Here is a 13,661-nt window from a genome sequence, read left to right on the forward strand (position 1 = left end):
ACTTGGCGAGGTAATCCGAATGTATCTAGTCCTAATGACGACGCCATTAAAGTGTGTAGGCTAATGAATGTGTAGGCTAATGAATGGCAGATTAACAAGTAAAGTGACAATAAACTATTCGTTTTAAATTTCCAAGTTAGCTATATAGACTATTTATTGTTGATTGTAAACGGTCTTCCCGGTCAGGCCCTGTCTGGACAGTGTGAAGATAGAGAGGCTGAGACTGAGCGGCGTCCTGCCACTTTCCCCGTGGTGATTCGTCACAGGTAACTGTCGGAGAGACACACTTCATGTCATGGCATCACAGCGAAAACACCTCATTCGTCAAGTCGGATTGGAACAGACAGTAAAACCAGGATTATGTATTCTCGCACCTCCCTGACAACTGTCTGCCTGCCTTGGCCTCCCAATGTCCAGCCGAGACAGTAGCGACTGTTTACTCGATGTTCCACTATCCATTTTTATATATTCTGTCTTTTTTAAAGTATTTAAATAGCCTAGCCCCTAGGCCTAGAACATAGATGTTCGTGCTATCCCTTTTACGCACGAGGAGCTTCCAATCAATCCATGGCGCATTAAACCAATAGGCATAGTTCTGATATCTATTTTACAGGTATGCAGTTGCTTACACCTTTCTATAGACAACGCTTCTAAAATACTACCTAGGTTTGCCCTTTGCAAAGCAACGAAAAGTGAAAGGAATGCAAATAACAAGTGAAGGACAAATAGCTATGGCCTCTGATTTGATAAAATGCGTATTATCCAACTGGGAGTTGGAACACTTATTAGTTGTTAAAAATCTAAAGTAAAAGAAGAATGACCATTGTTTGAGCTCACTTTACAAGAGGAGTCAAACAGAGAATAGATCATATTGCAATGACTCGTGGCTCTCTCTCTCTGTGCAACGAAATGGTGACCTACAATTTACCCTGAAACGGGTATCGCCTATGAGTGTTATCCAGACAAAATGTAAATAGAAAGAAATACCAGTTGAATTGTTCCCAGGTTGACGAACGACGGGCCTGTTTGTTAACCCCTGGAAGATACAGAAGACTAGTAAATGAATGATTCAATTGACACCTCGTCACTTTTGATCATTTCACTGAGCCAATGTATATTCCAACTGAATGAATCATCCGCAGTTCAAAGTAAATCCTCTCTGCAACAACAGATGCGTGCTGAGAGTTTGTGCTTCTTTGAGGCCCAACCCATTTAATTCCAAATGATGGTGTCTCACTTAAATAAACTAATTAGTGAATCGTCTGCCCTAACATAACTCCGAAATGGAGAATAAACAAACAAATAAACAAAACAAGCCAACGTTAAAATATAGCTATATTTTCCTAGAAGCTATTTCCCGGGGTTTGTATTTAAGGGCCATTTATTTTCTAATAATAACCATTTATATCAAACAATGTCAGTTATATGGTCCAGTTGATAAAGCTATTTAATATTTCACTTTTTTAATTAATTCAAGTTTTTACATATAATAATGTTTTTTTTTTTACTCTGTATTCGATGCCAACAGTTTTTTTTAGATAGTTCTAACATCTTGCATTATTACAATTTATGCTGGAACAGATAACCTACTTGTAAACACATTCTGAATAATATATGTTAGGCTACATAGATTTATGACGACAACTATCATGATTAAAATGAACCTATCAGAGCCTCACTAATTATAGTAGGCCTATCATTCTACATTATAACAATTCACTATTTTTCCACAATATCCTTTGAAAACAGGCTTGACGTCAATGATGAAAAATCCCGATTTTTATCTCTAAATAAAATGCACTTATTATAATAGTTATTTAAATATTTTGTGAGTAAACCCAAGTGCACTGCCAAAACTAGCTTTTCTCTGAATATTTCCCTGAATATACTGTTTGAATATGTCGATTTTATTTAAACAGAAAAAGTCCATAAACTACTTTAAAACGTCGAATTGATTGCATTTACAGTTTTAGACATGATCAAATATTTCAAAGACTAGAGCACCCCCATTGAGTTGATCTGTTTACTCAACTGAAATCCAATCAGAGAACGCCCTCAGATTTCAACTACAGCCTCGAGAAGCGCCTCCTCTCTAAAAACCTCATCACGAGCGCAGTAACACTTTCATTCCTATGTTCCCCGAGACCAGCTACGACCCACACACTATTGGAAACTTCAACGAGCGACGGATGGCACAGAACTAGTAGGTATGTGGTGAATATTCGCTCCTCTCCTGTTCTGTTTTATATTTTTCAGTCCAGTCTTGGTTAAACATCTGGTAAAACATCTGGTTTCAGTGCTCGGGCTCCTGGTGCCAGCTGCGCAGAACCTAAATTGTTTTGTCTCGATTACCGTGCCTATTGGGTCTTATCTGTTATGCGTCTTATCAAGCGGTTATCTTTTTGCGCCAAAGACAAATTGCGTTTTGTTTCCTATCTGTAACGGTGTGTGTTTTTTTGTAATTATGAAGAGGCTATATCTCGAGAGGGGAGGACAGGGTTTTGACACGGAGAGATTCAACTCCTCCGGTCAGAGCGCGCGCAGTGGTTATATGTCTAATGGATTAATCCCTTAGGCGCTATTACCAAAAATATATTGCCTAGAAGTCCATACCCATCATATAGTTTTCATAGAGAGGATCGAGTCTTGTGTGTTAAGTAGCCTTTAGCCAGGCTATAATTTTGTTTCGTGTTCTCAAAATTAAGCCAACACGTTTCAAAATGAAACCAAGCCCCACATCAAGGGCAATGTTAGGTTTGTGTTGCGTAGTTTCTCAGAGGGTAAGCCATGATATGATATTATCATCATGGGGAGGACATGTTTATTGCAAATCAATAGTATCGCTTGAAAGGTAATACCATGGTTTATGTATATTATGTCATTAAAATGTAGGCTAACTCTTTGGCACAAATCTCTTGTAAAAATAGTAGAGATTGTAATACGATTTGATTGCCTCGCCTTACAGATCCTTTATGATACCAGACGTAGTTACACTCTAATTGTATTTGCATGAAGCCCAAGAGCCTGTTTTAAGTTAACAATGTACAGTAAGATAGGCCCTTTTAGCCTTCTTGATATTGATGACAATGTCTTCTCTCTTATTCCCAGGGCAGACAACACCCTCACGATTTTCTAGTCCTACGGTGTATGGAAAGTGATCCTGGATGGACCTGGGCGAAAACATCTGGTCCATGGTCAAGCGAGAAGTGTCCAGCAGCCCAGGGTCACCGGCTGAACAGAGCTACTTACACGGCGGGCAGGGCAGGAGGGACAGCCACGCGCACGACTCGGACGGGCTCAGGTCACCGCTGCCAAGTGATCAAATTGACACAGTGGGACACCGGCGCGCGGAGGGGCCAGGCAGATCATCTCTACACTCCTACGTTCAGTTCGGACACGGGCACCATCACAACAACACGGAGGACATCACTCTGTTCACAGATTTAGACCAGGGTAATAAACTAATAATCTCCAGTGGAGCGCACCCGCACCACAAGGGGGGCCTTATCGTTGACCCCAGCGACATGTATCAAACACTAGCCATCGCGGCGGCCCACCAGAGCCAGGCGGGGTACGACTCGCCCTCTGGGGGCTATATGCACTCCAACCCCAATTCTCCAGTGTATGTACCGAGCTCCCGGGTGGGACCCATGATACCCAGCCTTCCTTATTTGCAAGCCAGTGGGTCGTCTCAGCCCAGCCATGCGGTCACCAGCCATTCAGTCTGGTCGCAGTCTACTCCGGAGAGTCCCTCCTACAGCACCGGGAGTCCTCATACCTCCAACCGTTTCCACTACCCTCCAAGCCCGCCCATGAACAACGGGGTTCCCAGGGATAACGGCTACAGTAACCCGTTGAATGTGAGCAGCCGAGACCAGTACGGTCTCTCACGCCCCCTCAGTGGATCCTACACCAGCCCCTACTCCCAGTATGTTGGACCGCAGCTATCCCAGTTGTCCTCGCCTTGGCCCGGAGGACCGTTTGATAACACCATGCTGCACACTTTACAAAGCAGAGGTGCGCCTTTGACGATTCGAGGCCCTAACGGAGGTAGGCCTTCTATTCCAAATATTATCGATGAAAGATGATTCATGATATGGACTTCAATGTGACAACCTTATTTTATCTATTGAATAATTGTTGGTTACCAACGTTTTACGTATGTACAATAATTCAAATAACCATTAAACAACATTTAAAAGCAACGAGAGCTTGGGTAATGCAATATGATGATCATTTACGATGACAACAGTTTAGTAGACCGAATAAGTTCACATTCAAGTGAGTTAAGGAGATTGTTATCACAGATTAAATAAGTCTACATTTTTATAGTAATGGTAAAGAACGTTAAATTGCTTCCTATTAAGAATAGAAAATTAATTAGGTTAGATATTATAACTAGGCTATTATCAATTCATTTGTGACATGAATTGAAGATTAAGCATATCCCTGATATCAAAACTTTTAGGCATATAATTTTTTGACATTTTCATTGGCGTAAATACAATAAATACATTTTTGATTACATCCTCCGACTGCACATAGAAAACTAGTAGGCTATCGAAACGTTTGGGGTTTATAAAAGTAACCCAATATGACAGCCATAAATAGCTAAAATGGAGACAAAAGAGCAGTCTCCTTGTGTATTGAATGTATAGGCCTAATATCACATTCATAGGCCTAGACTAGACCTCATTAAGAAAATAATGCTGAACTATCATCAAAGGATCCAACAAATTTACAACAGACAATTACATATTTGAAGGTATAGACATGTGCTCAATTAAGCCTACGAAAAATCACGGCTCTTTTATGCCCAAGCGCCTCTCTGAAGTGTCATGTAAGTGATTGGTGTTTTGCCTGTCTGTTTTCCCGCAGATATTCTCGACGACCTGGGGGAGAGCAGGGAATGTGTCAACTGCGGCTCCATCTCCACGCCGCTCTGGAGACGCGATGGCACGGGCCACTTTCTCTGCAACGCCTGCGGCCTGTACAGCAAAATGAATGGACTCAGCCGGCCATTAATTAAACCACAGAAGCGGATGGTAAGCAACACATGCTCAGGGACTACTTAGTCACTACATTTCCTGTCTATTTATTTAAAACAATGGCTTAAGGTTATCGCCTAAGATCCCTATATCTCTCTAAATAATGGGGATTTTATTTGACCAACAATTCGCTAAAATGGAAGACCATTCATATATTAACAAGATAATTCTGTCTGTCATATAGATAATTTAATCAGGGTCAACAAATTAAATTACCTATATGACAGACAGAATGATCTTGTTAATATATTAATGAAATATGAAAAATAAAAATGTTAAGACATTTCCCTAGCGCCATCACGCAGTTATTAGGCTACGCACACTAACACACGAGTGATGCTTTGATTTCACAAACTCTCTGCCAATGAAATTCATGTAAATAAGTCTGTTACTGTAAATGGATGACATGAATACGACCAATATTATTGTTAGGAAATTAGTGCAGATAACATAAATATAGTCACAAGAGAGGAGAATCCGTGCTCTTAAAATACAGTGATTAATTATAAGGGATTGGGTCACAGTCAAAGATTCCATTAGTCACGTAGCCTAGTCTCGACCTGAGACATCTCTGCATCTCACTTTTATAGCTCACCGTTGCTTAATCATAGCTTTTAATCTTTATGTACCAGTGTGTTTATTGTTGTTTATGTATTGCCTTTCCCCAGTCATCATCCCGGCGAATCGGCCTCTCCTGTGCCAACTGTCAGACGAGCACAACCACCTTGTGGCGCAGAAACGCAGAGGGAGAACCGGTGTGCAACGCATGTGGGCTCTACACAAAATTACATGGAGTAAGACACAATCTTCACATTATGTCACAAGTTGGCACTGATTTGTAAATGTAATGTTCGACGACTAGCAGGCCGTATTGTAACTAGCACGTGCGTAATTGTCCACTGTATATCGAGAGCAATATTAAACACAATCCGTTTATTCCGTGTGTCCAATTAATTATAATAGTTGTTAATGAAGTATAGATTTAAAGGACAATTTACAAATTAGTTTTTTTTGGTGTCGATATTGACAAAACGTTTAGCCAAATAACAAGACAGAGAACGCCGCCCAACAATTTCATGACAAAGATTAATGTATTCTTTATTTTTGAAGGTACCTCGGCCGCTCGCCATGAAGAAAGAGGGAATTCAGACGAGGAAAAGAAAACCTAAAACTTTGAACAAAACCAAGGGATCCTCAGGTAAGCAACCTCTATTTTAACCTCATGACACACAGTCTTTCTCTCTCTCATTGAAATGCTTCGCTGTTAAGGTCCTCTTTATAATTAATTATAATTTTACCACAGGAAATAGTAATTCAGTCGCCATGACTCCGACGTCCACGTCTTCTTCCAACTCTGAAGACTCGAAGAACAGCTCTCCAAACACGCAGGTGCCAGGGGTAAGAAGATGATTTAAAACCTATTCGATTTGAAAAATAATATTCAGGTATGGGATAGGCGGGCCCCGTATATTGTAAAAACGGACTCGTTTTAACATTATGTTGTCCCATGCAGGCCAACTGACACCTGTCTTGTGTAACAAATTGTGTACGGAAATTCTTCAGCCAATTCTCAGTTAGCGTCAAACGGTTTTGGTCGAATATACCCACGTTGCCTTTCAAACGAAAACATATCTAAAACGTTGTTGAAGAGGCTCCATCGTTTTATTTATTGCACTAATTTATTATTTTGATTGGATATTGTAAACGATTATAAACTGGTTGGTTCAATCCCTGAATGCTGATTGGCTACAGCCGTGGTATAGCACACCATATACCATGGGTTTGACAAACATGTATTTTTACTGCTCTAATTACATTGGTAACCAGTTTATAAAAGCAATAAGGCACCTGGGGGTTTGTGGTATATAGCTACTGTAACACTGCTAAGGTCTATATGCAGGCACTCCGCGTTGTGTAGTGCATAAGAACAGCCCTTAGCCATGATATATTGGTCATATACCACACCCAGCCATGGTATATTCGCCATATACCACACCCCCTCGGGCCTTATTGCTTAAATATAGGACATACAGGCAGGCTAGTAATAAACCTTAATCTGATATGTTCGTAATAGCAATAATATTGGACTCATAGTATAGGATTCGTACGTATTGACTCATACAGTATGTGGGGTGTAATCTACTGTATATAGTGTCATCAGAGGTATTTAAAGGTGTCTACTGGGTTCTGGGAGGCGGTCTACATTTCTCAGAGATGATGCTCTTCAGAATTGTGTTGTAAAACATTGTAGTCTCTGATTTATTCCAAATAAGACACTATTATAGGCCTACTTCCAACAAGTACATTTAATTAATTAAATGTGTCTGTTATATCACTTGATACATGCTATATAATAATGAGAACATCCACTGCATACAGTATATCCACTGTATATATATCCATCTTAGCAGTTACAGATGAAGCTTTATCGTTGATAAGCCCTGGCTGTGACTATAGAAAACCTTTGGATAATAGTAATTTCTCCTGAATCTGTGACTAATATCTCTCTGTCCTATTCCAGGTTCAGTCCTCTGCACTGAGTGGCCCAGTGGAGGGCTCAGCTGGCTCTGGTGGCTCTGCCGTGGTCAAGTACCCAGGCCAGGATGGCCTCTACACCCGTGTGGGCCTCACCCAGTCTGCAGACGTAGCCGGCTCTGTCAGAGGGGAGCCCTGGTGCCCTATGGCCCTGGCCTGAGTCACCGAGCTGGGGGACGGAACCCACCGCACTAGCCTCTCTCTCTCTCTCTGGATGTCCTGCTGCTGAGGGGTGGAAGTATTCAGTGCCTCGATGGCTCTGGGCCTGTTTCCTACTTTCCAGCTAACAACTGTTGGACAGAGACAGCCTTTTTGCCCCTTCACACCCCTGCAAGTTTGAAATGTCTGTGGAATATTTGGGATTGATATCCAGAATGATATGGGAAAACCTTAGTGCCTTAACACAAAGGGAAATATGTGAGAGGTGATGCCTTCTTGTTAGTCTGCAGTTGAAATGCTTTCTGGACCGACCTGCTGTGTGTGTACTCAATATCTCTCTCTCTCTCTCAGACATGGAGGTGGATCAAATGTTCTTTGTTGTTTGAAATGAAGAAACCTGTACATAGTGCTATGGATTCCCCCACTCAAGACAAAAGCGGTTAATTGGATATTAGTGCTTGATAAAAGCACTATCCATACGAAGGACATTTTTATTATAATTTTGTTTGCAACTGGAATCAAGCTATCAAGTTACCAAGACAACCTTCCTGAATCAAGAGAAAGTATTTATTAATCTTCCATTGTTGAAAACATGAGTATGATTGTTAAATAAAGATATGGACATAGAGTAGAACTGAAAGAAAAACATTTGTTATTATCTTCATTTTAAATATGATTGTTCATTTCTTTCCCTGTTGTTGAGTTAGTAGTTGTTAGTTATTGCAGATATGTTTTTCGACTGATAGCTCTTACTGTAGGCCTATCTGACTGAAACTCTTATGGTTTTAAACAGGGTATCAAAGACTGTGACATCCTATGTCAGTCAATTTTTGTTTTTAATTATTTACTCAATACTTAAATAATCAAATCCTACAGATGAAATTGAAATACTGTTAATTTATGGTACTATTTTGGAAGAAATTGGTAGAAGCTGTTTTTTCTAAGGTGAGGATAAAAAATGTTTAGGACATTTTTGCAAACTTTTTGACACATGTACAACAGCTAGCTAAGTACTGTTTGAACAAATGGCACCCACAATTATTTTATAGATGCATCTTTTTGTTACAATACTAAACTGTAAAAGAGGACTGCTGCAATATTTTCTGTCTGCAACAAAGACTACCTAACTGATATAAACGGTATACATTTACTGTTGCATACATGCATGTGATTTTCATGATAAAATTTGACAGAAATAAAACGAAAAGGCTAAATGGCATTGAGGTCAACATATATTAATTTAATGTCACTACATGGAGAAAAAGAGGTGGAATTAATAAATTGCCCCTAATAAGTTTTCAGTTGATAAAAGAGGAATGGCTGTTCTTACAGATGTAGGATCTTAATTTGAGCCTGTTTGCTACAGCAGGAAAGTAATCTTGCAGCAACTGGAAATTTTAATTATTATGTGGATTATAATGAATGGACATTTTTGTAGGGGTTGATACATTTTTCGTTAGGGAAAATCATTTCTGAAATGTAAAAGTGGAAATTACAAACTTTTGAAGACTTTTTAAAACTCAAATACACTACATGTTTGCATTTCCTTCTTTGCAGAAAATTCTCAGCAACAAAAGAGTGATCAAATGAGGATCCTACATCTGTACAATCTGTTGTAGACTATGTCATAAAACAACATTTGTCAATGAGAGGAATGTCACACATTGACTCCATGGTGATGAAACTGTAGTTAGAGATTTATTGGAGATGTATGGAGAATAATCTGAAAAGAGTGAAGTATGCCAGTTATGATTCAGTGATGTGAAAAAACGATGTTATATATGTAGCTTGAAAAACAACCTTTCACAGCTTTCAAGACATAATGACCTTATATGACAAATCACTGTTGATTTTGGTCTGATACAATTTGCCCTTGTATTTTTACTCAAAAGGTCTACAGTACATTTTCCTGACTTTCAACGTTCTAAGTAGAATTATGACTTTCCCATTCATTACACAGATCATACTGTACGTGTCCCTCTCCTCCAGTAGGGGTGTGAACGGCGTCTCGCTCGCCAGAACTCTAAGCAGATCCATTTTGAGGCCATACAAATTCCTCTAGCTCCCTGGGAAATGTCCATTTCAGTGGAATGAATCTGATGAGTTAGTAGGTTATTGACAAACTGCTGTTTAAACTGCATTTCAGTTTCACCATCAGGGTTCTTCAGCTGAATCAGGGCCTGGTTTCTTTTCTGAACTTATTTCTTTTTTTGAAATATCAAGTTTATTATTAATAGCATTGTTTTCCCCTATGTTTTGTTTGGATATTTGTATTTCTTTGGTTGGTTGTTTTATTCCTGATATAGTTTTGAATGATCTTATTTAAATCTCTGAAACAAATTGTTCTGATGATATCAATGTGGATTTGGAATAATTGCTCCTATCTTAGAACATTTGAAGGAAATCAACACACTGAGGTTGTCATTGTTGGTAGTGTATACTGTGCCAAGGTTTGCAGCAAATAGAATTTGAAGGGTTTGAGTGCCATCTTCATGTGCTGTAAAGGTACATATAACCATTTGGAAGTTTTAAAGAGAAATATGTAATGAGAAGCTGTTGGAAAGACAATAGTAATGGATCCCTGAGGGATTTGTATCTCCAGACAGTTTTTCTAGTTGTTTTCTCATTCTGTATTAAAGTTAGCCATTCCTCTTACACACAACAACAGTTTATTATGCCTTTTCCTTTATATGCACTCACTACAATGGTTTCACCAGTGTCTTCAATGTGTGTTTAAACCAAGCGTATCCTTTCCACCTGCACAGAGTACCTGTCACTGTGTGAAGGATATTTAAGTGAATATAGCTTGGAAAAGATACCGTTGGTAGACAACAACATTTTAGAGATGGCTAGATTTATCCCTGAGCTTTAGGTAATCTGGCTGCACTTTGACATATTGATGTTGGAGAGTTCATGAGTGTCGGTGTAGCTATGTGCATACTGCGCTGTACTGCACATCAACCAGCTACACCGTTAGGGGATTACAATTACATTTACATTTAAGTCATTTAGCAGACGCTCTTATCCAGAGCGACTTACAAATTGGTGCATTCACCTTATGATATCCAGTGGAACAACCACTTTACAATAGTGCATCTAAATCTTTTAAGGGGGGGGTTAGAAGGATTACTTTATCCTATCCTAGGTATTCCTTAAAGAGGTGGGGTTTCAGGTGTCTCCGGAAGGTGGTGATTGACTCCGCTGTCCTGGCGTCGTGAGGGATGAATGTTGTTCATGATCAACATTGTCATTTCAATTTTATCACAAGAAAATATCAATTGGTTTGACCTACGTGTCCCCTTGCATGATACTCGTTTGAGCAGACCAGTGTAGATACAAAAATTTATAATCCATTATTTTGATTATGTCACCAACTTTACACCGCTTGTATTTTATGCCCAAGGAGTTGGCGTGTCTGCAGGCTTCATTTGCCCCCAGTCTTTGTTTAAAGTGTTGTTGTTAAGCATCATTCATGTTAACAGAGACGACCTCACACAAACATTAAGATAGGCTCTGCTGCAACCGAGACGAATTACAAACCTTCCTTTAGATATGAAAATCAAACCTAGAGTGAAACCTAAAATAAGAACCAAAATATGTATAAGTCTATCAATTTATGAAGTGGTCCCAGGCTGGTAATGTCTTCAAGGTATCCATGGTACTTTGAGGGAGAATTCACAACACATTACATCACTGAGGTCCTCCTCCCATTCGTTACTCTTGCCTGAATTCATGTGCAAAATAATAATAAATAATGGGGGCTTATATGTGTCCTGTTTCACGCGTAAAAGTATGCATTATACACGTGTGAATTGGAAATGTGTTTTTGTTGCATATCACAACTCTCCCTGAGACACCCTCAGAGAGTGGGGTCACTGCCAGGGTCAGCCATTATCAGCAGTGACCATGGAGCAAATATGGTTAAGTGCTTTGCTAAAGGACACAACAGATTTTTCACCTCGTCCGGCTCTGAGATTCAAACTAGCGACCTTTCGGTTACTGGCCCACCACTCTTACCGCGAAGCTAAGTTTGGGTGGGTGTCATATGCATGACAACATTCACTCTACGTTATTTCACCATAAATGATCTGTAGCTGAGAAGATCAGTAGTAAAAACTGACAAGTGATACAAAGCAAAGCCTGAAACTTATTTTAGGAGTTTGGTGAATGGTGCAATAGGCTGATGTATTTGTCACTTAGCAGATACTATGGAGTAACATAGATAAGGTTATGTTGAATGTGCTATTCTAAATGGGCAGAGACAGAAAGAGAGAGCGATACATAAAGGGAGAGAGAGGCAGAGATAGCAAGAGAGCGACACAGACAAACTGTGACTGACGCCTAAAACTGCTTTATTTAGACAGTGAGTAAGAGAGACGGTGTCACTCTCGAGGGCAGCGCTGCTGAGTTGAAAGTCCTTTGGTGGGAGGGCTGGGGCCAAGGTAAACAGTCAGCAGCACAGCAGAGTAGAGCTACATTGGGACATAGAGGCTGCATGCCTGGGTAATCGTCATTAGGCCACACCGTAGCAAACTGTTTTCAATGGAACACTAAAACAAGTAGTAAATCCAGGCAATTCGTTCCTGTCTTAGTCCATTTTCTTCCATTTGGTGCCTAATGAATATGACCCCAGCCAGACCCCAGGCCATGGGGATGTTTGGGTAGGACTAGGACAGCACAGTGACTCCCCCAGGAGTTGCCCGTTGATCTTTCCACAGACAGGGTTTTCAAAGGGGAGCTCCCTCCGCTTGGCTCTGCCCTGCCCTGGCTTGGCCTGCATGGCCCTGTCTGACTCCGGAAGAGATGGGATCTCTGACTCAGCCCTTTTGGGTTTCCTCAACTGACCCACCGAAAGAGAGAAAGACAGAGAGAGAGAGAGAGAGAGAGAGAAATTGAATTGAGAGAGAGAAAGACAGAGAGAATTGAATTGAGAGAGAGAGAGGACAGATAATTTAATTGAGAGAGAGAGGGAAAGACAGAGGAGAGAGATAGAGATAATTTAATTGAGAGAGAATTGATTTGAGAGAGCGAAAGACAGAGAGAGATAATTGAATTGAGAGAAAGAGAAAAGACAGAGAGAGAAAAGACAAAGAGAGATAATTGAATTGAGAGAGTGAAATAAAGACAGAGAGAATTGACAGAGAGTGAGAGAGAGAGAGAGAGAGAGAATTGAATTAAATGGAGAGAGAGAGAGTGAGATAATTGAATTAAATGGAGAGAGAGAGAGTGACAGAGATAATTGAATTAAATGGAGAGAGAGAGTGACAGAGAGAGTTGAATTGAGAGAGAGAGAGAGAGAGAGAGAGAAAGAAAGAGAGCGAGACAGAGAGAGAAAGCAAGCGAGGGGCATTTTCATCATCAAATCATTTCACTAGATATTGGAGAAATGCTCCCATTGCATATGGATGATGATAAGTCACGAGATTCACTCTAATTCAAATTCTCTTACCATAGGGATTCTTTATCATATAATTCTTTGAGCGAGATAGCTATACACTATTACAGAGTGTGAGTTGAGTGAAGCTTTTTACTTGACTAAAACAGTTTGTTGACAATGACAGGAGAAGCATGAATAACAGAGTGAGGAAAGGCGCCAGCGACCCTAGCCCGCCTTCCTCGCCAGCGACCCTAGCCCGCCTGATAGTGTTTTCTCTTTTCTGTCTTTCTGTTTTTTGTTTGTTCATTCTTTTACTGTGAGGAATGCGAGGAAGTAGTAGGAACCAGTCTTTATGGGAGGAGATGTACTCGGAGGCTGAGAATGGAGGAAGGGCAAGAGAACAAGCCCTTTCTGCCAGGAGAGAGGAAGAGTGAGAATCAGTCATAATTGACAACCGGGACCCCCCTGACCCTGCATGGAAGGATAGGTGGAAGTGACTCTGAGACTTCCATGAGTCTAACAACGCTGTAGTTATAAAACCG

General features: G+C 40.3%; 1 protein-coding gene across 3 annotated transcripts; it reads left to right on the forward strand.

The window, feature by feature from the left end:
* Positions 1–2,055: 2,055 nt before the first annotated feature.
* On the forward strand, positions 2,056–10,404 carry LOC106569316 (GATA-binding factor 6-B). 3 transcript variants are annotated; one of them, XM_014140543.2, is made up of 7 exons: positions 2,056–2,207; positions 3,109–4,050; positions 4,879–5,045; positions 5,717–5,842; positions 6,159–6,246; positions 6,352–6,446; positions 7,570–10,404. In XM_014140543.2, the coding sequence occupies exons 2-7, from the start codon at positions 3,165–3,167 to the stop codon at positions 7,741–7,743; spliced, it is 1,536 nt and encodes a 511-aa protein (XP_013996018.1). In that variant the 5' UTR covers positions 2,056–2,207; positions 3,109–3,164; the 3' UTR covers positions 7,744–10,404. The 3 variants fall into 3 exon arrangements, with proteins under 3 accessions (XP_013996018.1, XP_013996020.1, XP_013996019.1); XM_014140545.2 differs by having other exon boundaries at positions 2,102–2,203; XM_014140544.2 differs by lacking the exon at positions 2,056–2,207 and adding an exon at positions 2,457–2,851.
* Positions 10,405–13,661: the final 3,257 nt, after the last annotated feature.

This window comes from Salmo salar, chromosome ssa14, assembly GCF_905237065.1.
Source record: "Salmo salar chromosome ssa14, Ssal_v3.1, whole genome shotgun sequence".
In the NCBI taxonomy this organism is placed as follows: domain Eukaryota; kingdom Metazoa; phylum Chordata; class Actinopteri; order Salmoniformes; family Salmonidae; genus Salmo; species Salmo salar.